Source organism: Vombatus ursinus, unplaced genomic scaffold, assembly GCF_900497805.2.
Source record: "Vombatus ursinus unplaced genomic scaffold, bare-nosed wombat genome assembly UNPS02014816.1, whole genome shotgun sequence".
In the NCBI taxonomy this organism is placed as follows: domain Eukaryota; kingdom Metazoa; phylum Chordata; class Mammalia; order Diprotodontia; family Vombatidae; genus Vombatus; species Vombatus ursinus.
In genome coordinates, this window is record NW_020954594.1 from 17,665,896 (window position 1) to 17,691,807 (window position 25,912).

The 25,912-nt window shown below is 38.3% G+C and overlaps 1 protein-coding gene across 1 annotated transcript in view; it reads left to right on the top strand.

Annotated features, from left to right (window-relative positions):
- Positions 1 to 25,912, top strand: part of LRP1B (LDL receptor related protein 1B) — a 2,189,733-nt gene that overhangs the window by 1,021,033 nt on the left and 1,142,788 nt on the right. Inside the window, exon 7 of the mRNA XM_027835590.1 lies at positions 22,278 to 22,440. Coding sequence (XP_027691391.1) covers positions 22,278 to 22,440 — 163 coding nt within the window. The remainder of the gene's footprint in view (positions 1 to 22,277; positions 22,441 to 25,912) is intronic.

Below are 25,912 nucleotides of genomic sequence, written 5' to 3' on the forward strand. Positions count from 1 at the left end.
CTCTCTCTCTCTCTCTCTCTCTCTCTCTCTCTCTCTCTCTCCCTCTCTTTCTCTCTCTGCCACATCTTGTTAGTAGAGGTAGTTTACTTAATTTAATTTATTTAAGGGAAAATATAGCAGGTCATTCGTTGTCTCTTTACTATTTTATAGAGCTTGTATTAAATGAAAATTTTTGATACAAACATAGTGACTCAGAACCCCCAGGCAGGAAAATCCTAACATTCACAGAGAAGTTTGACTCTCTGTCCCAATTTATATTTTGTGTATTTTGAACTAATCCTTGGCTTCCTCCATTTCTCCACAGCCATTGCTACTCAGTTTATGTAGTCTGTGATCCTTTCACCCTGTTTCCATGAAGACTGTGTGAATTAAAAAAAATTACATGTGACTTAGGCATGCTTTCTAGCTCAGAGATCAAAATAGTCTCAATTGCTCAAAAGCTGAGAAAAAACCTTGTCCCTCTCAACTCATTCTCAGAACTTCAATCAGTTGTCAAATCCCTATTATAGGTATATTGGAATATTCTTCTTTAGATACATGTTGTCTCTTCCAATGTAGTATATACTCTTTTAGGACAAGTCTCATTTCATTTTTAACTCTTAATCCCCACAATCTAATAAAGCATTGAGGTAGTAGGTACTGTTGATTAATGGATTAATGAATAAGCAATATAGGTCTGTCATAATTTAACTTCTCCTTAGTAACTAATTCAGTGTCATCCCTATCACATATTTATATGAACAGCAGCTACTGAGGTATACAGGGGACTATTCCACCATATACTAAATGGATTCCCTACTTTGACTTTTCTCAAAGATTTATTTGTCTGTTTTCTGTATAGGTTTCAAGTAGATAATCCCTGGGTAAATGAGCTGTTATTAGAGTAACAGTAAGGTAGAGCACTTAATGTGGAGTAGGGGTCAAATCATTCTTAGTCAGCTCTTGATTATCCTCTGAGGCATGTGTATTATAATGAAATTTATTTGTCCCTTGATAGTTGTTGTATAAATTTCAGAGTTTTTGACCTGTCTCATGATATAGCCCTCAAGAATAAAACATGCTTGCATGTATGAGTTTCTTTTTTCTCCTATCCCTGACTTTCTCCTTCTTTCCCTTCCCCCTTTCACATATGTGTGTGAATGAAAATATCTTGATTCTAAATACTTTAAGCTTATATAGGATTATATATATGTATTCTGTGTGATATACATTATATATTCATATATGTATATATGCATAATCTATTTAGAATCGAGATATTTCCTTCAGAGTACTTTAGAGTGGTATGAATTTAGAAGTGTATATACAATGTACAAAATATATTCTCTATGAGGACATTGTAACACATTTTCACTGTTATGTTATTTATTAACTTGTTGTTTTATAAGTAAATTCATATTTTATTAAACTCTTTACACAGCTTTACAATGTTATTATCTGCTATTTAACATATTTATGTGAAAACATAACAGTGACAGCAGTATTTCTGAGAAAAAGCCATTTTTTATGAAGCTTGAGAGTACAATATATTTCTACTGGGACTCAGGTTCTTAATGAGGAGATGAAGCTATCCTTTGAGGGCTTTTGAGAAAGGACTATTGGATTTAGCAAAGGTTCTGGGCATTATCTACTTGTACTCCTCTGGAATTCCCTTTCCTTGATCTCACATGCTTACTACTACAGATAATGGTATTAAATTGTTCTTTAAATTTTTAGATTAACAGAAGATGAATTTACTACTTTGAATTAAATAACCAGTTATGATTTACTGTCAGAACAGATTCATAAGAAGCTTTTTTAAACATGTAGTTAAAAAAAAAGACTGTCATGGCTGTGTACCTCTATAAATTTCCCTTTATTGTTTAGTTTGGATGCCAGGTTACAAGGGAGCCAATTATAATTTTACTATCATTTGGCAATGAGCTTGCCACTCACCAAGCAGAAATCATAGCTATGCTGGGCTTCAGTCTCATATTATTATTTGACAGGCAGCTGGAAAAATGAACTTCAGGGTGTTTTCACCCCTTCCCATTCTTCTTCTTCACACCCTCGCCCCCCAAACCAAATGCTAAATGTTAAAAGTCATTCTGAACTATTGTTCCCCCCAGGGAGTCCTTTCCCCAGCTTCACATATCTGTTAGTTTTATTAATGTCATTATGAAATCTGGTGTCAAACTACTAATGGTCAGTTGTGCTATATCATATAAATGTAGCCATGCATTTTTTCCTAATAGGGCAAATGATGAATTATGCTGTAACAGAAAACTAAATGTATATTTTCCAATAGTCTGAGCATCCAAACAATTAGACCTCCTTTCCATGAATAAATGATTAAATGCAATTGAAAATCAATATTTTTGAATTACAACTGTTTTTCCTGAACTGATAGAATTCATTTTGTCAGAAAAAAGGAAGAAAGTAGTGATAATATTCATGACAAATAAATCCTATGAATTTCTGTTTTCCTAAAATATATATTTAATAAATGATACTTTTATTTTCAAATTTCTTTATTTGTGTTTGTTTCTCACATTCCTCTTCTATTTATCTTAGGATCAGAGGGTCTCAGTACTTGATTTGGAAGGGACAAGAGAAACTAGTCTAATGCTTCTGAATTTTTTGTTGTAACAGTTCATTATTTGTTATATTAGGAAGAAATTCATGTCTTTGCTTGGTATACAGTTCAGTCAGTATCACTGACAAAGAGTGTTTTTTTGGCTGATTTCATAATAACATCACAGATGAGGAAACTAAGGCTCAAGGAGGCTCTGTAATTTGCCTAAAGTCACATGGATAGTAACTATAAGAGGCAGTATTTGAATCTGAGTTTTTGGACTCCACAGTCAGGATTCTCTCTACTGTACTATGCTCCCTCTCTAGAGAAGGTAGCTTAGTAGGACTAGGGTTTTATTTCCTCATAGTCTCTATGGAAGCTTAAACAGGAGGTAAGAATCTTACAGTCTAGAACCAAGGTTCTCAGCCATATATCAGGGTTCCATGAACTTGGAATTTTTAGGATTTTGATAACTGTATTCCAATATAGTTGGTTTCTTTTAGAATACTATGTACTTAATTTATGTATTTAAAAATATTATTTGTAGGAGTCTATTTGCTTCCCCAGACTGCCAAAGGGCTCCTTTACACAAAAAAAGGTTAAAAATCCTTGGTCTAGAATTCTCTTCCAAACTTTGATGTCAGTGAGCTGTAGTGGTTTCAGTTACCAAAGTATAATTTCTTTTAGACTTACTCTAGATTCTCTTCTCTACTCCAGAAGGAAAGTAGAGTATAGTGGACAGAAACACTAGAAGGGGATTTAGGAAACTCTTGATTCATAATCTTGACAATGTAATGAGCTGAATGACCTTAATCAAGTCACTTAACCAGTGCCTCAGTTTCCTCATTTGTAAATTGAGGTGTTTTACTTAAAAAATCTCTAGGGTCATTTCAACCCCCAAATTCTATTCTATTTCTCTTGTTCAATTTTATTACATTATTTATTACACTGAGACCTACTGTTGCCATCAATGGTAGGTACAAATATTCAGATAACAGGAAATGTTTATCCTCTACTGTGATTATTTTGTAGTTAAAAAAAATCCATAAATTGATGGGTGTGGATATTCTGTCTTTCAATGTGGGTAGCCACAACTCTACATCTTCTTAACCTGCATAGTCCACCCATGTGTTTCCATAAAAATGTTTACTTATTACACTGGTTGGGCTAGAGGCCTTCTTTTCATTCTTTTAATATCTTGGTGGTTCTACTGCCCTCTGTATCTTTTACTCCTCACTTTTAATATTTTTTTCAACAAATTCAATAAACAAATATCACCCAATATGAGCAAAACATTTTTTCTAGGCCCTGGGAAAACAAAAATGAAGAACAAATCATCTACACTAAAAGAACTTATAAATATAGGACGATTATTCAAATAACTATGAGACAGGGTGGACTATTCTAAGAACAAAAGAGAGATGGAGACAACTAACAGATTCAGTGCTATAAGAAAATATGAACAAGAGAAATGGTTTCCCTACATTCTTCTCCAGGTATACTAAGTAGCTAAGTGATCTGTCCTCAATATCTTTATGCGCTTCTGTTGTGCAGTTATTGGCAACTAGCTGGAGCCCACTAATGCCTAGCCTGTATTTTTCTCTTGTCCTTTCAGTGATTAGTCATTTTAACTCCTTTGAGACCATAATATTTCATGATTTACAGTCATATAACATGAGCAGAATCCATACATGCCATCTCACCCTGTGAGATTCTTTTCCAATTCTCTCTAAAAATCCTTCTCAAGGAAATTGCACAGTGTGCCAGGGCAACATCTCTGATGGAGAACACAGGTTGTCCAACTGTTATTCCTTTCTCTGGCTATGAGACTGACCCTCCTTTACTCTGCATAAATATTTTTTAATGATCTCTGTTTAGGCCATTTTTAATATGCATGCACAATTTATATTCCAGACCAGTCTCTACACCAATGAAATCATAGTTCATATTTCTAATAGTACATTAGAGTTGGAATCCTTTGCTATAAATTCATACACTGGCATCTTGGCCTTTCTACCAATCTTGGGATGAGTTTGGTTTTCATGAATCACATTCCTCAGAATTTGGTCACCTTGGTTGAACTGACAAAACAGAATATCTGAATATTCAAAGCTGAAGTGCCAACACTGGACCCGTAGTAAATAATACTGTGTTTGGTTTTAGAAGAATGAGGTTTGAATTCAACTTCTTCCATTTATTGCTTGTGTGACTGAGAAAATTACTTTCAGAAACATAGATTCAGAGCCCTGACAGACTGTGGAGGTCGTTTAGTCCATTTTACACATGATGAGAGAGTAAGGCCTAGGGAAGCTAAGTGACTTGCCCAAAGCCACCCAGCTAATTGGTGGATCAAATGACATTTAAACCCAGATATTCTTGAATCTATGTCCTCTTTCCACTGCACCATGCTGACTACTCAATCTCTGCCTACTTAATCTCTCTGAGCCTCTGTTTCTTCATTTGTAAAATGAGGGGTTGACCTAGATGGCCTATCTCTAAGGCACTTTCTAGCTTTAATTCCTAAGACCCATGGGGCTCTACCTGAAACAGTCTGCCATTTTTTTTCTCTTCATTTCTGAACACCTCACTTCTATCGGGAATTTGAGTCTTATGGTTTCAAAATCTCAGTTTTTCTAACTCTAGTATTTATTCTTTTTACTATGAAATGTAATCATCTAATTCTCCTGCTTGGGAGGGAGTAAAGCAGAGCAAGGTGAGGAAGGGGCTAACTCAGCAATCAGAGATTAAGACCGTGCTCTTTAAATTTGAATAAAGTTTAAAAAAAAAAAAAACAACACATCTACCTCTCACTTTTGTAACCTAGGGAATCTAATGATCAGACCCTTAAATAAATAATGGTTTACTAATATGGGAATCAGAGAGGTATAATGTAAATTGTGATGGCTGTGAAAGTCAGACAATCTGGGTTCAAATCCTGGCTCTGCTGTTTACTACCCATTTGACCTTGAACAAATCACCTAATTTCCTGAGTCTTGGTGTGTGTGTGTGTGTGTGTGTGTGTGTGTGTGTGTGTGTGTGTGTGTGTGTTTTCCCCTGGATCTCGGAGTATTATTTAGTTCAAAGTAGCTGTGGCTTCCACTGATGCCTAACATCCAGGCAGGAAGTTGCCTAGGCACTGTGCCAATCTGGATTGACAAGCATAATTAATTGAGCAAGTAAAATGTCCTACTTGATGTTAAGAGCTAGTTTACGCTGTTCAGTTTCATTTGAATGTTTAAGCTGATAACAATTATATGAAGGGATGGTTATAGGAAGAGAAATAAAGATACAGTTATATGATGTATCCTCAGATCTTTGCCTTCATGGAGGGCCTATTGATTCCTAAGGGATATTGCTTTGTAGTATTATAAATCTATATCCCAAAAGAATTGATCTAGCTTTTTTTCAAAACAGGCCTTTTCCTAGCACAACCACTTCCCCCAACTTCTTTTTCTCCAGTCACTTATGAGTATCATAAAATATGACCAGTAACTATAAAAGCCTCACTACTGTTATATATTTTCTTTCTCCTTTGGGAATGTCTTTAATCCTTTTATGGATAATGTGGCCACATTTCACTGTCCTGTTTTTGATAATAAAGTTCACTTCCTCACATTAGTGATCACCAGGTGATTTCTATTACTTCACATCTTTTCTTGGAGTCATCCATTCACTTAAGAAACAGACTCAAATCTTTTCTCCAAGGAGCACCATTATTCCCAGTCCATTGTTTGTCTCCTCTCAAGTGATTTCAGGGACTGTTGAAATGATTCATCTTTCTTCATAGCCATCAAAGAAGAGGTCATCTCTTGGGTAAAAGAAAGGTGGTATCATTGAATCCCAATGGCAGGAACATGTAGGTTTTGAAAATAAATTGTCTTTTAAAAAATTGTTTTGCTTTTGTTATCTAAAGAGAGAAATACAGGTGCTTTGAAGTACCAAATAGAACTACCCTCTGGTGTTTTATTTTTTAATTGACATTTTTAAAGTACAATAAAATAGGTATGAAGAAGATTCTACTTCAGCCCTCTCTCTGTATCAACTCTTAGTTTCACTCACTTTGTTTAGCATCACATAGGAATACCACATGCTTTTGATGAACATATTAAAATAAAAGGAAATTTAACTGCAATATTTTCTAGACTATTGGCTATTTGTAAGACATTCGATGAAATTCTGAAATGACATTTTCCCACCTCTTTCAAAGCAACTCAGAGCTCTGAAAAACAAGTATGTCTTCCTTCAAGTGTTTTTCTTGTTCTTGTTCTTTTTTGCTTGTTCTTGGCTTGTACTTCCACTAGCTTTGAAGAGTTGATTCATGGGTAGAACTAAATAAGGGAAATAGACCTGTAATGTGCATCTCTACTGAGGAATTTGACTGCAATAATGTAATTTTGATTGTCTATACCTGAAAAAGCCTTGAAGAATTGTCATTTATTTTAGATCATTTAAGAAAAATAGAGAGAATGTACTGATAGTAGATAGACCTTGGTCTTGTAGTCAGGAAGACATCAGGGTTTTATTTGTAACTCTTACAAACTGTGTGACACTGGATAAGTCACTTTCTATGACTCAGGCAACTTTCAGGGATTTTATCTGCTAAATCATGTATAGGTTGTGATCTTAATTGATAGAGGTTCCTTCACTAGGGATCCTTCACATTTTTCAGTAATCTGACTGAAGAAAACAACAGTAACAAAACTTTTGCCCAAAATAAACAATTACTAAACTGTTCTTTAGGATTGAATTATTCAAATAATCACTTTAATTCCCCAGCCCACATTGTGTTTTTAGAATCTTTGAATGATTTAAAAATCTCAACAAATGTTTTCAAATCATACACAGGCAGCATGTATACATTTGAAATGAAATGGAGAACTGATGTTGTTATTTGGATATTTCCAGCCTGAAAGAAATAGCCCATATCCATATAATTAACTCCATATTTTATATTTAATGCGGTTGGTTACTTATTCCTAGTCACTTTTTAAACCTTAATCTATAGAGTGAAATGGCATTGGGAAATTCTGTCCGTGTATAAAAAAATAATCATTTCTTTCTCAGATCATGCTTTTGGAACTTTAAGAGGAAATATTACTAAAAGATTAATAATATTGATATGTTGACTCAGGTCAAATAACAGGTAATATTAGCATATGAAAACTGAAACTCTTAGAAATACATTTTTCAAGTCAATATTGTACAGAAGGATACTATGAAGCTAACTTATTCACTATATACCTGTTTCAAAAATGTATAAAAATGAATATAGTAGGCAGAATTCATTGTTAAGGGTCTGTCATTTTGTCATTATAGAGGTGGTTTGAATATTTTTCTCTTTTAATTTCTTCATGTGAGAAGAAATTTATCACTAATATATTCTTTCAGAGTGTGGTATCCTACCGTGTCCACATAGATACAACCAGATATACAACCTACACATGTATCAATACATGCAGAACTAATAAGAAAATAGAGCATTGAGACTATATCTTATTCTTCCTTACTTAAACCTAAGGCTGCTTCTTCTTCTGTATCTTCTTTTCCCCTTCAAGGCTGCCCTTGATGCTCATTTCAATCTCATTTCATTCTTTTAAACACATTTTAGGGCACTTACACACACACACTCCCATGTGTCTCACCCTGGTCCTGTGTCCCTCTAAGGATGGCCCTAAGTGATATAGTGATTGAAAACTTGGCAGTAGATTTGAAAGCATAGACTGAGTTTCTTCAACTCATTTTGTTTAGCATCACATAGGAATACCACATGCTTTTGATGAACATATTAAAATAAAAGGAAATTTAACTGCAACATTTTCCAGACTACTGGCTATTTGTAAGACATTCGATGAAATTCTTAAATGACATTTTCCCACCTCTTTCAAAGCAACTCAGAGCTCTGAAAAACAAGGATGTCTTTCTTCATGTGTTTTTCTCGTTCTTGTTCTTTTTTGCCTGTTCTTGGCTTGTACTTCCACTACAAGAAATCTAAGTCACTTCAGTAAGAGCAATCTCATAGCTGGAGGGAAGATATTTGAGAGGAAATAAAAATGTTAAACTAAAATATTCATAATGTACATGAACAGAAATATAGATGGAAACAAGCTGCAGTTTTGGACTTTTTTGACTTTCTCTGCTATCTTCAGAAACACTACTATCATTCTTAGCTCCTGCATCAAAGTCAGAGTGTAAACAGAATGTGTTACATTTCACCTTCAATAATTCAATGCTGCAATATGTTTTAATTTATTTAATGTTAGATTAATCATCATTTGGGCAGATGGTACTAGGATCTTGTGGGCAACACACACACACAAAAGGAATTATTTGGGGCTCTTTTGGGGGTTATATTCTAAAAATCCACAGAAGGGCTTGGTGAACCTTATTTTCTTGGAAGTTTAAACTATACCCTGAAAATGACAGCCAAAGAGTAAAATCTAAGAAAGTTTTCTTAATTCACTTATCCCATAGCCTGCAAGGTGTTCTTTCTTTTGGGTCACAAACTAAACAGTTGAGAGCCCCAGTTTTCCTATCAGGTCTTTAACTGTAGTACCAGATGATCAGGGTTCCCTGATACCTTCAAAGGCAAGCTCATGACAGAAGAGTGAACACATCCAAAGGGAGCCAGAAATTCTCAGTAGGAAGTCTAAGGAGATCTAAGTAGCTCTCTAGCAATAGATAGGCATCTGATAAATGTTCCCTGGAAAGGTACTTGCCCTGCAGATGGCCACCCACCCAAGGTGAGTAATCCACTTGGTAAAAATGTCCTGTTTCAAGACAATTATACCATTATAGTTAATTAGGAAATATTTATTGTACTGAAGAAGCCATTAATGATAGGGTAGTATACTCCTGAGGAAGGAATTCAACATGAGTGATCCAGGCCTCTTCTTGGCTCCTAAAAATTAAGAGAAGGGATAGCAATAAAACAAATATGACTCTTTCAGCCCTTAACTAAAACTACAGAGCAGCATCTTAATGACCCTCTGGAACAAGGTTCTTTACTATGTGTGTGTATGTGTGTATGTGTGTGTGTGTGTGTGTGTGTGTGTCTGTGTGTCTGTGTGTCTGTGTGTGTGTGATGGACTCCTTTGGCAGTCTGATGAAATTCTCACAATAATGTTTTATTTGCATAAAAGAAAATACATAGATTTACAAAGAAAACCAGCGATATTGAAATAATGATGTAACTTTTCTCCTCCAAGTTTATTAAGTACCTAAAATCTGACCCCAGGTTAAGAGTTTCTGCTCTAGAAGTAGCATTCCTGTGATGCTGTATTTCCAATCCAATCAGTTACCAGCAAGTGTTGTGGTAGAGTACAGTTTGACTGGATACTTCCTTTTTATTACCCATCCTTGCAGTGGAATGTGGTGTGAGTTAATCTGACTCACCAGTTTTTTCAAATAGAAATATATGGTAAGAGCTTGAAGGGGTCTTAGAAACCATTTAGTCCAACTCCATCATTTTACAAGTGAGGAAAACTGGGACCCAGAAAAGTTCTAACTAGGAGTTTTGCCCAAGAGGGCAGAATTAGTAGAAAAGTGTGGAAATTATTCAAGAACTAAATTTAGTCTTCATTTATCATATTGAAAATCTTCTGAATGATTGGAGCTACTCAAAAGTGGAATGAGGTATCTGAGAAGGTCATGGATTCCCCCTTATTGGAGACCTAAAGGCAAAAGCTGAATGATCAATTATTACATATACTCACGTTGTAGAAATTTCTTTTCCTGGGTTCGGTCAGAAGCCAGGAAGGATTTCATCTACAATGAGATCTGTAAGAGAGGGTCAAAAATGACTAGCACATTGAAAAGGAAAGATTTATTACCATGATAAGGAAGAGTGCTAAGGCTGGTAGCAGCTTTGACTTCTCAGGGTACAGATGGACTTTTTGTAATTTTTAAGATTACTTAGAGTACACAGCCAATCAGTGGCGCTGCATGGCAGAAAGCGGGGGAGGAAGTCTTGGATTCACAGGAGTTGACAGAGATCAGGTAGGATCTTCCTGTGGGAAAAATCATTTCTCTCTATTAGTAATCTCTAAGATAGTGGAGATCCCCTTCAAGATAGAATCAGTCTGATTCATCCTGTTGTTGCTAGTAAGGAGAATAAAGCACAACTTGAAGGTCTCTTATTGACAGGATAGACAAGCATTTATTAAATGTCTATCATGTGCCTACCATATATACAATCACTATGCTAAGTTCTGGGGATATAAAGAAGAAAAAGAGAGATAGTCCTTGCCCTCAAGGATCTTACAGTCTAATAGGAGAAGACAATATATAAAAAGAAGCTGAAAGGTAGGAGGGTCATGCCAGAGGGTACCCAGCTCTTGAGCCGTGATAAAGATGATGGTACAGTTGTATTAGTGTCAAATGAAGATTTGACTGGCATTTTGATCTCTCTATAAAGGGAGGGTATGGGAGGTGGATCTTGCTTTGCCTTCCAGCCCTTCTATCAGAGAGGCAAAAACAACTGAGGATATTGATGAGGTGTCAGTAGTAAATCTGAAATAATTTCCTTGATGATGACAATAATGAAGTTGAAACCAAGCAGAGCAACTGGTGGCACATGGAGAACTGATTGGCATTTTGTGCCTTCTGTGAAGGGAGACTATAGGAGGACTTCTTTGCTTTGTCTTCCAGCCTTCTCAGACATGGGGAGACACAGCCTCATGTGTCTATGGCTTGGGAAATTTCTTTATCTGCGGAGATATTTTCTCAAAACTCACAGTAATTATGTTTGTATTCCTCCTCCACATTGTAAATGGGAATCTTGTTCGAGTATGGGTTAGACTCCATAGCCTCTGAAATCCCTTCCAGGACCTACATTCTGTGATTCTGTTTTCTGAGTCCAAATCCAGTGTTCTTTTAAGGACAGCACACTGTCATTCCAACTCTGTGCCCAAACCAAGGGGTAGATAAGGAAACTATCAGTCACTGGCCTGAAAACAAGGGTTCAGATCTAGTTGTAAAAGCTCTCAAAGTCCCCAAGAGCCTTTGACTTTGACCTGAGCACATTCAGATGGTCATTTACAGTCATTGACTGAATATGACTTTCTTCTTAATGAATCAAATTGTATGTAATGTTTCCATCAGAATAGACTGATATTAACTGATAGTTTAATGACTTTTTGAAGGTCACATAGGAAATTAATATATGAAATAGAGTTCAAATGCTTATGTAGAGGAAAGGGAACTGAACCTGGAGTTAGAAGATTTGGATTCAAATTGGAGCTCAGTCACTAAGAGAAATAGGACCCTGCAAAATCATTGAATTTCTCTTGGCCTTGATTTCCTCATCTGTAAAATGAGAAAATTTGACTAAATCTTTTATAAAGTTGTTCTCAGCTCTGAATCCTATAATGTTTTGATTTATCCAGTCACTTTTAGGACCTCTCCACCTGCACAATCCCATTGCACCTCAATCACAACCCAAACTGAGCTCAATATGTTCTCTTCCCCTTCCCCCCAACATACTTCTCCTTTAGACTTCACTAATTCTTCCTACAGCCCTACTCTTAGTTTCCATGGTTTATAATCTTGGGATTGTCTTTCTCTCTTCCATTTCTCTGATATCCAATCAATTACCAAGTTTTGTTATTTCCATTTCTTCTGCTCTTTTCACTTTATTCCTGCTTGCTGCCATCCTAGCATGGAATTTCATAACCATCAGGTATTCAATCAACAAGTGTTTACTGTATTAAAACTCCTAGTATCATACATGCCACTTTGCTAGGTGTTGGGGGTATAAATGCAAAGAATGAAACAATCCCGCTCTGCCTGGATTTTTGTTATAGACAACTAATAGATATTCATTCTTCTACTTTTTAGCGTTCATTGCAATCCCTCCTCTATACCACTGCCAGAATCTTTCTTAATATGTATTTGCCTTAAAAACAAAACAAAACAAAACAAAACAAAATGATAAGAACAAAAAAAAAAAACCTTTAATAATTCCTTATTGCCTAGTGAGTAAAATTTGAATTGCCTAACCTCAAATTCAAGACTCTCCACAACTTGGCATCAACCTTCTCAACCTTATCTCATCTTAATTCCAACTATGTTCTTTACAAACTAGATAATTCTTTACTTGCCAAATGGGCACTGCTCTCACACCTCTCTGCCCTTGCTTGTAAGTGTCTACATTCCTTTTAAACTCAAATAAAATGTTTTCCTCAGTGATGCTTTCCTTATTCACTCTTGGGAGAACCTTTCCCTCCTTATTGTGTTGTGTATGTCATGTCAGTTGTTTCTGACTCTTTGTGACCCCATTTAGGATTTTCTTGGCAAGATACTGAAGTGGTTTGCCATTTCCTGCACCAGTTTATTTTACAGAAGAGGAAACTGAGACAAACAGGGTTAACTGACTTGCCCAGGGTCACACAGCTAGTAAGTGTCTTAGGTCTGATTTGAATTCAGATCTTCCTGACTCCAGGCCTGGCACTCTATCCACTATACCATCTAGCTACCCTCCTTATACTCCTCAGATATAAAGATCTGTATAGTCAAAGCTACTGTTTTTCCAGTAGCAATTTATGACTGTGAGGGTTGGAAAATAAGGAAAGCTGAGCCCTACTGAATTGATATTTTCTAATTGTGGTGCTGGAGAAAACTTTTGTGAGTCCCTAGAACACCAACGAGATCAAATCAGTTAATACTTAAATAAATTAATTCCAGCTATTCCCCAGAAGGTTGAATACTGAGGCTTAAATATTTTGGCCATATAACGAGAAGATAGGACTCATTAAAAAAGACCCTGATGTTGGGAAAGACTGGAGGCAAAAGAAAAAGAGGATGACAGAGGATGAGATGGATAAAGAGTGTTACGGAAAAAAATGAACATGAGCTTGAACAGACTTCTGGAAATATTGGAGGATATAAGAGCCTGGCTGCTATGGTTCATGGGCTCCGTCACAACCGAAGGAACAAAGAAAAACAAAATACTTCTCAATAGCACTTTGTGATGTAATGCAAATGAATTTACTATATGTAATATTCCATATAATAGCTATCTGACCTAGGTTTCTTATCTTAATGCTAGACTGTAAACTCCTTGAAGCCAGGAAAGAATTTTTATCTAATCTTTGTAGCTCCCCCAGACTTAGCACAGGGTTGCACACAATATATGTGTTTACTAAAATTTCATTGTGTTGTGTTTTGCAGTTTTTTGTTCTAAAGCAAATTTGAAAAATGGGTTTAGAACTATCTTATTTTATTTTAAAAGTCTGAAAAATAGAGCAGTGTTGGAAACATAGATATGCATGCTTCAATGAATTAAGTGATGTTCTTTGTGAAAGGCATTCCCTAAATTCATTCGGAAATTAATCTTCTACATTATGGTCTGAGAGGAAATCATTTAATAACATTAGTATTTCATTGTGGTCAATTATAAATGTTTAGTGTCTCTTTTTGTTTGTTTCTGTGGTTCATTTTGAGGCCAAGGGATATCATATTCTTCCAGATTCAGATTCACTCGTATACCCTTTGTACAACTTCAGAATTTCTAAAAATGTGTGTCAGTATTAAATCTTAAAAGTATCTGTGTCAATATTTTAACATCTGTATTTTAATATCTAAATTTGATTTGAGAGTTTTTGCATCTAGAATCAAAACTAGAAGAAAAAGCAATATGGTTGTTTTTTTCATAAAGGGAAAGAGATTTGAGTGGCAAAAAAGTGAATTTGAGTACTGGCTTTGCCACTTACTGCCTGTGTGCCTCCACTGCCAGGCAAGTCACTTCACTGTTCTGTCCCTCAATTACCTCATCTATAAAATGAAGGTTTTCGATCAAATTGAAGAGGTGTAGAGGTTTAGGGCGGTCGGACCCCAAGATCATGACACGGGCCCTGCCTGAATGAATTCAACTCAAATCTTCTTTCAGCCAGAGAAGTTTATTAGAGATAAATCTTATAGGCCAGACTCTTAAGGAATCTGAACATTAGTAATGCCCTTAGGGATAAGTGGGCATAAGAAAGTCTCAGCCTTTTGGGCATGAGAAAATCTCAGCATTTGAATGGGGGCCAGTGTGGATCTTATATATACTAAAGTAACTTTGGGTGGCCAGAGGTGGGGCATGGTAGTTGGGAAAAGTGTCTAGGTGAGAATTCTGATTGGAAGGTCTGAGAGATTGAATAAACAATGGGAATAGGTAATGAAGGGAACTGGAAGGAGAAAGTTTGAAAGGCATCTGAATAAGATGAAAAGGTGGGGCTAGGGCTTTCAAAGGGAGATAAGGAGAGTTGATAAGGAACCAGAGACCAGAGTAAAAAAAGTTTAAGGGTTTTCTGGAGCTCTGCAGACAAATGGGAACCAAATTCCTTTTGGTGAAAGGGGTGAAGGTCTCAGTTTCTGAAATTGCTTCCTGCTGGCAAGGGGCGTAGAGCTGTCCCTGCCTCTCTGGTTCCTGTTCCAAAGAGTCAGACTTCAGAACTCGGCTGCTGCCAGGTTCAGTGGGCTAGAGACCTCTGGTTGGTATACAACCTGAGCAGTCATCTGGAAGTTGATGGCTCTGACCCTAGAAGAAAGGAATCTGGAAAGAATATTTAGTAAACATGGACCAAACAAACACAAGAGAAATATAATCAGTAGGGGAATAAGAATAGTGGCCAGTATAGAAAGAAGCCAGGACTTCCATGAAAAAGATTTTGGAGCACTGAGGTTATTGTGAATTTCTTGCATCCACCTAGCCTTTTCCAAAATACGTTCAGTGTAGAGTTCTACCTGCCCAGAGTTGTTGATGTACATGCAACAAGATGTGTTTGCTAAAGCACATACACCCCCACTGGAGACAAGCAAGTAGTTTAGGGCTATTCTATTATCTAGAACCGCTTTTGCTAAGGAATCCAAAGATTGCTGGATTTCCCAGAGACTGTAAGCTGTCACATTTCCCAACTGGTGAATAGTCTCTGTAAGGTTAGAGAGAATATGTTCATGTTGTAGGTTATACCAGGGCATAAGATAGTGTGCTCCCTTTTTAAGAGACCAGAGGACATTTCTCCAAAATCCATGTTTTGCCCTTAAGTTAGAGACTGTGGGCTGTGTGGCATTGAAAATGGAGAAGGGAGGTGCTAAAAATCTGAGAGTGCACACCCCAAAGTCCTTGTAGGTTGTCAAACATTGGATGGTCAAGACAGTAGTTCTGGGGTCTTGCCATGTGTTGGCACTTTGTTTCATCTTTTCCCCAAAATTCTTGTCACTAGTGCTATCTGCACAGGGAGTGCAGGTCAAAAGACCAAAAGAAACTCTTACAAGCCCTCCCTCCACAGGAGTGTTAACTTGTGTAGTGGCCTTGGAGCTTGTCTCTCAAGTAAGGGAATATTCCCCTGTGGAAAAGGAAGGTGTTGATATAGAGAGAGTGGCCCATAGAGAAGTGGCGAACATAAATGGGGTGGCACAAACTTCTGAGAAAGTCATATTGGGGAGGCGGGCTTTGTGGAGATGAGAGTTGCTGTGTGGGTGTGAGTGGTCTAATGAGTTTCCCAGTTTAACTAGGGAGTTATCTTCCCACTTTCGGAGGCCAGGTGTAAATTTAGAGGCTTCCTCAATTAGAATGACTGTAGCAGCCACAACCCAGAGGCTTGCAGGCCATCCAGTAGCTATAGAGTATAATTGTTTTGAAAAACAAGCAATCTGGCTAGGGTCAGGTCCTAAGGACTGGGTTAGGGGAATGGGGGTCAATTTAGAATTTAAAATCACAAAAGCTTTAGCCTGGTGGGACCCACTCTAGGGGGAGTGAGTCTGGGCCCAGAGGAGCGTCACTAAAGGGCTTAACAATAAAACTATCATTAGGTATCCAGAGTCTACAAAATTCAGCCATACCTAGAAAAGTTCTAAGTTGTTTCTTAGTGGCTGGGACAGGGAGTTTGTGGACCAGAAACTTTACAGACTGGCATGCTATCTGGATTTTGTTCAAAGAGACCCTATAGCCTTGAGTTCCCAAAAAATTAAGTATTCCTGAGGCAGAGGCCAAAGGAGCCTCCTGGGTGGGGCTACAACTATGGCTATGGGAAAATACTTTGGGGTCTTGGAGGCAAACAACGGCTGAGGTGGCAAGAGTAGCTCACCCAGGAGTTCCCTGATCCCAAATTGTCTCCCACACTTCCAGGGGAACATGGGGAGGTCTGACACACAGAGGGAAAAGGGAAATGGGAGGCTTAACTAGAGAAAATTGGCTCCCCAACTTCATCAGGTTCCTTCCCAATGAGGGGGCAGGGCAAGAGGAGAGCATAAGAGAGGAGTGTTTAAACAACAGATTGTCAATTAGGCAGGGGAAGGGGTAAGTCTGGAGACATCCCTTAGTTATCCCTCCATAGCCCATGACCAGATGGGTCAAGGAGTGAATAGGGCCAGAGTAATTGGTTAAAGCAAAGAACATAGCCATGATAAAATGGGTAACCTTACCTTCAGCCTTGATTTCTGCCTAGGACTTGGCGAGAGAGATGGAGAAAGTGGGAGTGTTGCCAGGACCCAGGCTCCCATGTCTTCCCCAATCTTGAGAAGACTGGAAGAGAGGGTACTGGGGGGCTGCTCTACCACTTCTCGTACCTCGGGGACAATCCTTCTTCCAATGTTCCTCCTGGTCACGTCTTGGGCAAGGTCCTAGAGGTGTCTGTCCTGGGAGTTTCTTCCAAGGGGGAGCCCTGGAGGGGCACTCCTTGGACCAGTGACCCTCCTGGTGGCAACAAAAGCAGGTTTTCCCACTGCCCAAGGAACACCCTTGGGTCTTTTCCTGACCATGGCAGCAGCCAGGAGTAGAGCATGTTCTTTGTCTCTAGCCCTCTGCCTGTGTTCTTTCTCCTCTTCTGCAGCTAGGTCTCTGTTGTTAAAGACTTCAAAGGCAATCTCCAATAACTGGACCTGAGTTGTTTGGGGTCCCATTGCCAATTTCTGTAGTTTTCCCCTAATATCTGGGGCAGATTGGTTAATGAAATACATGCCAAGATTGCTGCCCCTTCTGTAGAGTCAGGATCTAAATTTGTATACTTTTTAATGGCTTCTACTAGCCTATTTTGGAAAAGGGCAGGGTTTTCCTTTTCTCCCTGAGTAATTCCCTTAATCTTCTGAAAGTTTACTTGCTTTTGAAATGCTGTTTTCAGGCCTTCTAGCAGGCAAATTATCATGTAGTCTCTCTTTCCCCTATCCTCACCCTTCTGATAATCCCACCCCAGATCACTAGCAGGAACAGCAGTTATTCCTGGGGAGTATTTTGTGGGGTCATTGCTAGCAAAACGATCCCGAGATTCTCATCCTTTCCTCAATGGTACAGCAGGTGGAGAAGAGGACATGCAAATCACCCCAAGAACGATCAAATTGTAGGGACACATCCCTGAAGCACTCAATAAATTTAGTAGGATCTTCGGAGTATGGACCCAGCCTTTCCTTAATCTGGTTGAGGTCTGAAATGGAGAATGGAACGTGTGCCCCAAGTGTCTCATTAGGAGAGGCATGTACTTCCCTTAAAGGAAAAAGCCCTAAAGGCCCTGCAGGAGCAGAGGCTTGTGGGAGAGGGAGATAGGAAGCCCCACTTCTCATGAGTGAGAGACTGGAAAGTGTCAGCTGACCTGGCAAGGCCTAGGAGTCTGGCTGGCAAGGAGAAAGATTACATGACACTGGAGGAGAGGGAGGGCTCAGGGGAGGAGACGCCAATGTAAGACCCTTGTCTGGAGCCTGTGTAGGGATCCCGTTGGAAGTAGAGGTCATCTGGGAAGGAGACCCCAAGTTGAGAACCTTGTCTGGAGCTTGAGCAGGGGTCTCTTCGGAAGTAGAGGCTGGGGAAAGGCCCTTGCTCAAGGCCTGAATAGAAGTAGCCTCTAGAGCAGGGGTCTAGGGAGGAAATGGAGGAGCCAGAGGAAAAGGGAAGGGAAACCAAGGGAAAGAGAAGTTGGGCAAGGAGGAGGAGGCATGGGAAATAAGGTGGGGAAGGGACTAATAGGGAAATGTAGGAGGAGTCAAGGGAGAGTGAGGAGCAGAAAGAAGGGTTTGGGGAGAATGGGGAACAACTGGAGAGGCCCGAGGAGAATGGGGTGGAGATAGGTACTGGGGAGGTGGTGCTGACGGAGGCTGGAAACAGGGAGTGCCATAACTCTAAGAGCCATAAGGAGAGGATCATACAAAAAGTCCATTTGATCCCCACTCCCCGTTAGTGCGGTGGCTCTAACTATGAGCATCTTACAATCTTTTCTGAGAATAGGTCTCTAGAAAGTTCAACAAAAACCATTAAGTAAGAAATCTCCACCCATTTTCTTTCTCTATGACAATATCTTTCTAACTCTGAGAGGGTCTTGAGCCTTAATGTCCCGAAAAGGGGCCATGCCTCATAATTTTCTAGGTGATACTGAGGCCAAACGGTGTTGTAAAAATATACCAGTTTTTTCTTTTTAAGTCCTTTAGAGAAGCTAAAATTTTTCCAATTTTGTAAAAGACAGCCCAAAGGCGAATTCTTGGGAATTGAAGAGGATTGACCCATGGTGGACTTAGGGAAAAAGAAAAAGAGAAAAAAAAAAAAAAGAAAAAAAAATCCAACAGTTTCCCAATTCCCTAGCACCAAGAGAACTGAGAGAATTGGACCTACGCTTCCTGATAGGGAGTCCATCCTCTACTCTAAGGAAGGTATACCCAGGTCCAAGTACTCAAACAGAACCACTGGACCATGAGCCTGAGAGTGTCAGGTGGAGTTCGAGACAGCCTCTTAGCTGTCTGACCTAGCAGGACCTGAGAGGTCAGGACCTGAGAGGTCAGCCCGGAAAACACTTCCAAGCCAAGCCTAGCTAGGTGCTTGGAAATCCCCCTTCCAGCCAGAAGACAACAAAGTAGTTGGGGAGAGGGAGGCTTATGTACCTTCCAGTCGTGGCAGGAGAAGAGTTTGAGATTTGGCAGTTATTTCCAGGTCCAGGGAACCATATGAAGAGGTTTAGAGATTTGAGATGTTCGAACCCCAAGATCGCGATGCAGGCCCTGCCTGAATGAATTCAACTCAAATCTTCCAGCCAGAGAAAAAGTTTATTAGAGATAAATCTTACAGGCCAGACTCTTAAGGAATCTGAGCATTAGTAATGCCCTTAGGGATGAGTGGGCATAAGAGAGTCTCAGCCTTTTGGGCATGAGAAAATCTCAGCATTTGAATGGGGGCCAGGGTGGATCTTATATACACTAAAGTAACTTTGGGTGTCCAGAGGAGGGGCTGGGAAAAGGGTCTAGGTGAGAATTCTGATTGGAAGGTCTGAGAGATTGAATAAACAATGGGAATAGATAATGAAGGGAACTGGAAGGAGGAAGTTTGAAAGGCATCTGAATAAGATCAAAAGGTGGGGTTAGGGCTTTCAAAGGGAGATAAGGAAAGTTGATAAGGAACTAGAGACCAGAGTAAAAACAGTTTAAGGGTTTTCTGGAGCCCTGCAGACAAATAGTAACCAAATTCCTTTTGGTGAAAGGGGCAAAGGTCTGGGCTTCTGAAACTGAATGATGGGCCCATACCCCATCAAAATCGTATCTAAAAAAACCCCATAAATTCTATAGCTTTCTATAAAATGAAGTGTTTAGACCAGATCTGCACAACTTGGCAATAGGTATGGGCCAAAATTAAAACAGGCTAAACTTCTTCAGGCCGCAGATAGGGTAGATTAGACACAGACTGATGATTATTGGTTGTTGTGGGTCACGTAACAAACAGGAGAGTGCACAGCCACCAGAAATCCTTTGGTGGACCCCAAGTGGGCTGTGGGTCATATGTTGTGCAGGTCTGTTTTAGACCTAATCATATCTGAAGAACTTTCTAGCTTTACATCTCTGGTTCTATGACCTAGCACATCAGGTATAAGAAATGGGAGTATTTAAAGATCATATAGTCAAACCCCCTCATATTACAGAAAAGGAAACTGAGGCCCAGAGAGTCTAAGTGACTTCCTCAAGGTCCCCCTGCTATTAAGTAGCCAATCGCTATTCAAATGAAGTCTTCTGACTCCAAAGTCAGTGTTCTTTCTTAAATACCACACTGTAGCAATTGTGAGGATAAAGGATATTTATAATATGTTAAGAACATACCTTTCACCCCCATTTTATTTCACTAAGACTAGTGATCTAAAAGCTTCTGGTGTCTGCTTCTCAAGAAGAAATTTCAGTGCCAAATGACTGAGCAGTGAGTAATCTGAGCCTGTAGCAAGAAACAAGAAGAGTCGAATTACAGTAAAAGATGTGGCAGTTCAAGACAAAAATAGAAAGAAAATTCATAAAGAACTCATAGAAAATATAAAGATTTTGTTGGTTTCATAAATTTATTTAAGTTTTGTAGGGCTACACCAGCAAACTGAGGTGAGCAATCTTGTAATTTCCCAAGCAAGTCAATCAGTCTATTGGAATACTTAACTAAGTGTGCCAGAATAGAAGCTTCTTTTGGCTTGAGTTCTCCAATTGTCTCCAATGGGCATCTTTTGCTCCTTTATTCATAGTCTTAATATAAAAAACATGTATTAAACAGACAGAACCTTCAGCAGATTGATGGCAAACATAAAATTCACCCTTCCCTCACACTAAATGGTGGCTTAATTATCAGGCACTTTAGTGAGACTTGGCTGCTTTAGAACTGAATGGTTGTTAACAATACCTATTGTTTCAGTAGCAGAATATCTATTGAAGTGATAAGGAGTTGAAATAAGGTGTGAAAGCTGTCAAGCTGCTCTTTTATTTGGAGTTACAATTGCATAGACAAAAGCCAACAGGAAGCCCAGTATGGGAGGGATAAGGCAGTGAATGGATTTTCCTGGCTCTTGTGTTATCAGAATAGAGGTTATTTGAAATGGCATCAGAAATAGCAGGCTTGGAAGCTCCAGCTGAAATGATAATGGAAATAAAAAATACAATTCCAAATTTATTTGGGCTGAGAAATGCTTTAGCCCTTTCAAACTCCAAGCTGCTAAGCTGGGAGGGGAAAAAATGCATGCAGTTTTCTTTGGTAGCATTTTAAATGAATTGCTTATAGTTTCCCATAGACTGTATATCTCAGTAATGAAAGTGTAATCGATGGCCTGAAAATCTGAATCCAATGGATTCCAATAGCCACCATCTGCTTGTCCTTGCAAGGCATGCTAAGAATTCCTGCAAAGTAGCTGTTCCTTCTATGATTTGACAATGTGTCATCACTAATGGGAATACTGACACATACATCCATATTGGTCTTTCTGCTGATAGGACATCATTCACTGAAGTCTCATGTTACTAGGACAGTGTTTTGAAACATAAAGTAAAGTGAAATGATTGGCCTCAGAATACTGGGGGAAAAGAAAAAAACAACTCTGCATAGTGCTGATCTGCATGAAAAATATTCTTGTATGAAGTCTTTTTTTTTTTTTTGACCTTTTGATTCCTCTCTGAGCAGTCATTCTTAATGCATAAGTAAATTGAGAAAATACAAACTGTCATGGTTATTGCTGTGCAAGAAAGTAAAATCAGTAATTATGGGGCATAGGCAATGATTTATTTTCATATCTTAGAATTCAGAGCTTGGAAAGACTTCAAAATTCATTAATATAATCCTCTCATTTTGCAGATGAGGAAACTGAGGCCAAGAGAGTTGAAGTAACTCAAACATGGCATTTCATTAATTACAGGAACACCCTGTGAAATTTCCATTCTCAATGGCTTTAGCATTCTCAGCAGTATTTTGGTTCTTCTGCCGGAATTGTTACTCAGTGCAATCATTTCAGTTTTCCTCTTCTTTTCTTTTCAGATGTACAACAAATGGCAATAGATTGGCTCACCGGAAACTTTTACTTTGTGGATCATGTCAGTGACAGGATTTTTGTATGTAATCACAATGGATCTGTGTGTGTTACCTTGATAGACCTTGAGCTTCACAACCCCAAAGCAGTAGCCGTCGATCCAATAGCAGGGTAAGATACTCTGAGTTTTGATTTTTTTTTTTCATGTTTGATGTTGAATAAATGCTTTCAGGAAAAGGAAATCAAGAGCTTGGAAGAAATCTGCTTTACATTTTTCCTCTCCTTTCCAATTTTCATAGTCCACTTGGTTGGCATAAAAATAGGCCTTAACTAGCATTTTCTGCTAATTAGTTCATTAAACTTCCTTAATGCTTATTAATTTGACAAGGGTATAGTTATGCAAAGTATGAATAACACATCTACTTTATTCAGAAGACTGGAAAATCAATATTTACATTTTTATTTCATAAACATATTAGTATTTTGGGGAGATACAGGGAGAGAGTTAAAATATTGTGCATTTTGGGAAAAGGTATTGTCGCCAATGATGTAGGTACATTACTTTTAGTTGGAGCAATGTTTATCTTTTCAGGTGTAAATCACAGTAAGGATTCTGAAACCAAAGTTTTATCCTTATTGTTTTATGAGTCTCCAGGCAGTTCAATCTGAAATGTCTGATGGAACACATCCTAAATTGCCATAAGCTGTCATTCAATAAATGGGAAAATATTTACTGAAGAAACAGCTGTCATCCATATGTGGACTTTTGTCACTCTTTACTTAAAGTCTGATTGAATATTAAGATGTATCATCACAATGGGTCTGATTTTGACAGAAACAGCTTGTGAGCCAGGACTTTGCTAGGAAGGCTGTATAATATAATTCCTGAATATCGCTGTATTTGTATTTGCAGCAGATGGTAAACTTGACTCAATCTGACTGCAGAGATGTTTCTGAAGACATTAGTAAGAGAGTTGTATTTAAACTGATTTGTTTGGGTTGTTGGGTAATGCTAGTAAGAAAGAATTGGAAATTTTCAGATGTGCTAACAGGATCCTTTTCGGCATCCCTAGTTAGAAATGTATTTGCTTGTCATTCTTCCTGGGGCGTGTGAGTTGAATTTTAAATTCATGATTAAACAGTCTTGTTTGTTAAAGATGCTATGAAGTAAAGTAAAGTTGCTGTTTTATTTTGTTTTGTTTAGTCCCCTTTGAAACAAAGAAGCATAGACCCTTTTGAAAAAGAAATGCCAATATGGAATGTGATATATATTAACACTCCTCCCCCCCAGCAACAACATATTTCATGTTTTCAGGCTTCCCATTTTTCCCTGTCGTTACATGAAAGACCCACATTTTGTCATTTTGTCAAAGGAATTTGGAACCTCACGTTGTTTGCACTTATTCTCTGCAGGATTCCTTTGGGCCTAGTAGCTGTTTAAATGTAATTCTGTCATGTATCATTTATCACAATAGGTTCTTGGGAATTTTTTGTTTGAATTTGCCATGTCTCTCAGGCACAATTTTTCAATTACAGAATTGTTGAAATTAGGGATGGAAAGCCCTGTTTTAGTGATTGGCTCGCCCTTCAGAGAGTGGAAGGGTTGTTCACTAGGACTCATTCTGGAATAATTTCTTGTTCTTCCTTTCCTTCAGGCAGTGATAAGAAAAGGAAGTCATGGTACCTTTCATAGTCAGAGTGATGGAATGCAGTGCAGGTTGAAGTGTGCTTGAGGAAGAGGCCCAGACTCTGGGCCTAATTCTTCTATCAACGCATTCTATGAAATTAGCCAGTCACGTGACTTTTCTGTTCCTCAATTTTCTCATCTGCAAAATAAAGAGGTTCAGCTGAACAATCTCCAATGTCCTTTCTAGCTCTGTGATTCCATATTTGATTCTAGAATCTTTTTAAAAATTGTTTTTATGTTGGACATTGTCTTAAGATTTTACTGCTCTAGGGAAATAAATCAATGTACAAAGATTTCCCTATTAGACAACTGAAAAAAAAAAGCCTCATTGTTCTCTGATTTAGAGACTCAATGTCTCTAACCCTAAAATTTTAGAGAACATTTAGTCCGGTTGTGTCAAACACAAATAGAAATGATCCCTACTTCTGCATATTGACTTAGAAAACCACAAATTAGCATTATCTTTGTGGTACTGCATTTTTATTTATTTCGTTAAACATTTCTCAATTACATATTAGTCTAGTTGCATTCTGGGAGTTTTGTGAGATACTTGCCAGGAATTTGACACTTCTGATAGTCTAAACTACTTGATTTATAAATGAGGAAACTGAGGTACCCAGTGTTAGGGTCCTCCAGCCACAGATGGTGACATTCCTATAGAATCTGACCTATGTAGGATTGAATAAGAAAGGGCTCAGAAGGTGCAGGTGTCCCTGATTTAGTTTTGGTGTCACGAACACATAGGTTTACAGTGGTATGCTGGTAAATGGTGAACAAGTTGAGATGGGTGGAGGGAAACTGTGCCCTATGAGACATGATGAAGTTTAATCTGAATTATTAACATTTTCTCCATCACTTTCTTAAGACTAAACAATCAACAAAGCAATAAATCATCTTGATTTGTAGTGTTTGCTGATATCCAAGGTGTAACATGTAAATGTTTTCACTGAAAATTTAAAATCAGCTCCAGAAGAACTTGGTTTGACTGGGTTCTATCACATTGCTAGGTTACAGAAGAAGCCAATGCATAAGACTTTTCTCAGTGCGACATAATCTGGGGAAGCATAAACACAAACATATAGCTAAAGCCACCCAGATAACCACACACTCTGACTGTATTGATCTGCCCTTAAGAGGCACCCCTTGATCCTCTTCCTCTCCTTCCTTCCTTCACATTGCTGAACCACCAAAGCATAGTGGATCATCTCTGACATCAATCCACAGATCTGAATCTTCCATATTTGGTCTACTGCATATAGATAGCCTTGATAAGAATGGGAATCAGGTACCTACGAGGGCTATTGGAAAAAGCTGTGGTCCTCCTGACTCCCAGATGAACTTCTCTGTCTTCTTGACTGTGATACACAAAGAGATTAAGTGGCTTTTCCAGAAGCGCACAGTGAGGTAATAAGCAGAACTGGAACTAGAACTCAGGACACTTGATTACCAGTGTTCTTTCTGTATTAATTCATGCTACCTTAAAAAACTACCTGACTCCAAATCTGACACTTTTCCTCTTGTATCACACTGATTCACACAGTGCATTTTAATTCATAGGTGTGCTTTTCCTACGACATTTAAAGAGTACTTATAGAAATGACAAAAGTGTGTCTCACCATAAGCCAAAAGGCAATGAGACTGAATAAGTCACATTCTTTCTAGATTATCCTAATTGGATAACATTTCTTCTGCTTTAATACCTGCGATTATTCCTCTCATTGTCCACATATTATCCTGCTCTTGTCTAATACTTCACACTGTAGGATCAGATCATGCTTCACTTTTCAAACCTCTTCTCCAACACCAGGATTGCAAAGGACCTCAATGTTTTCTAAGCTCAATTGAAGCAACTGGGAATGTATACTGAAGAAAAGACCTGGGAGTGGGGCAATGATCATTGTCTTAAAGTATTTCCAGGGTTGTTATTTGAAAGAGGATGTAAATGTGTTCTGCTTA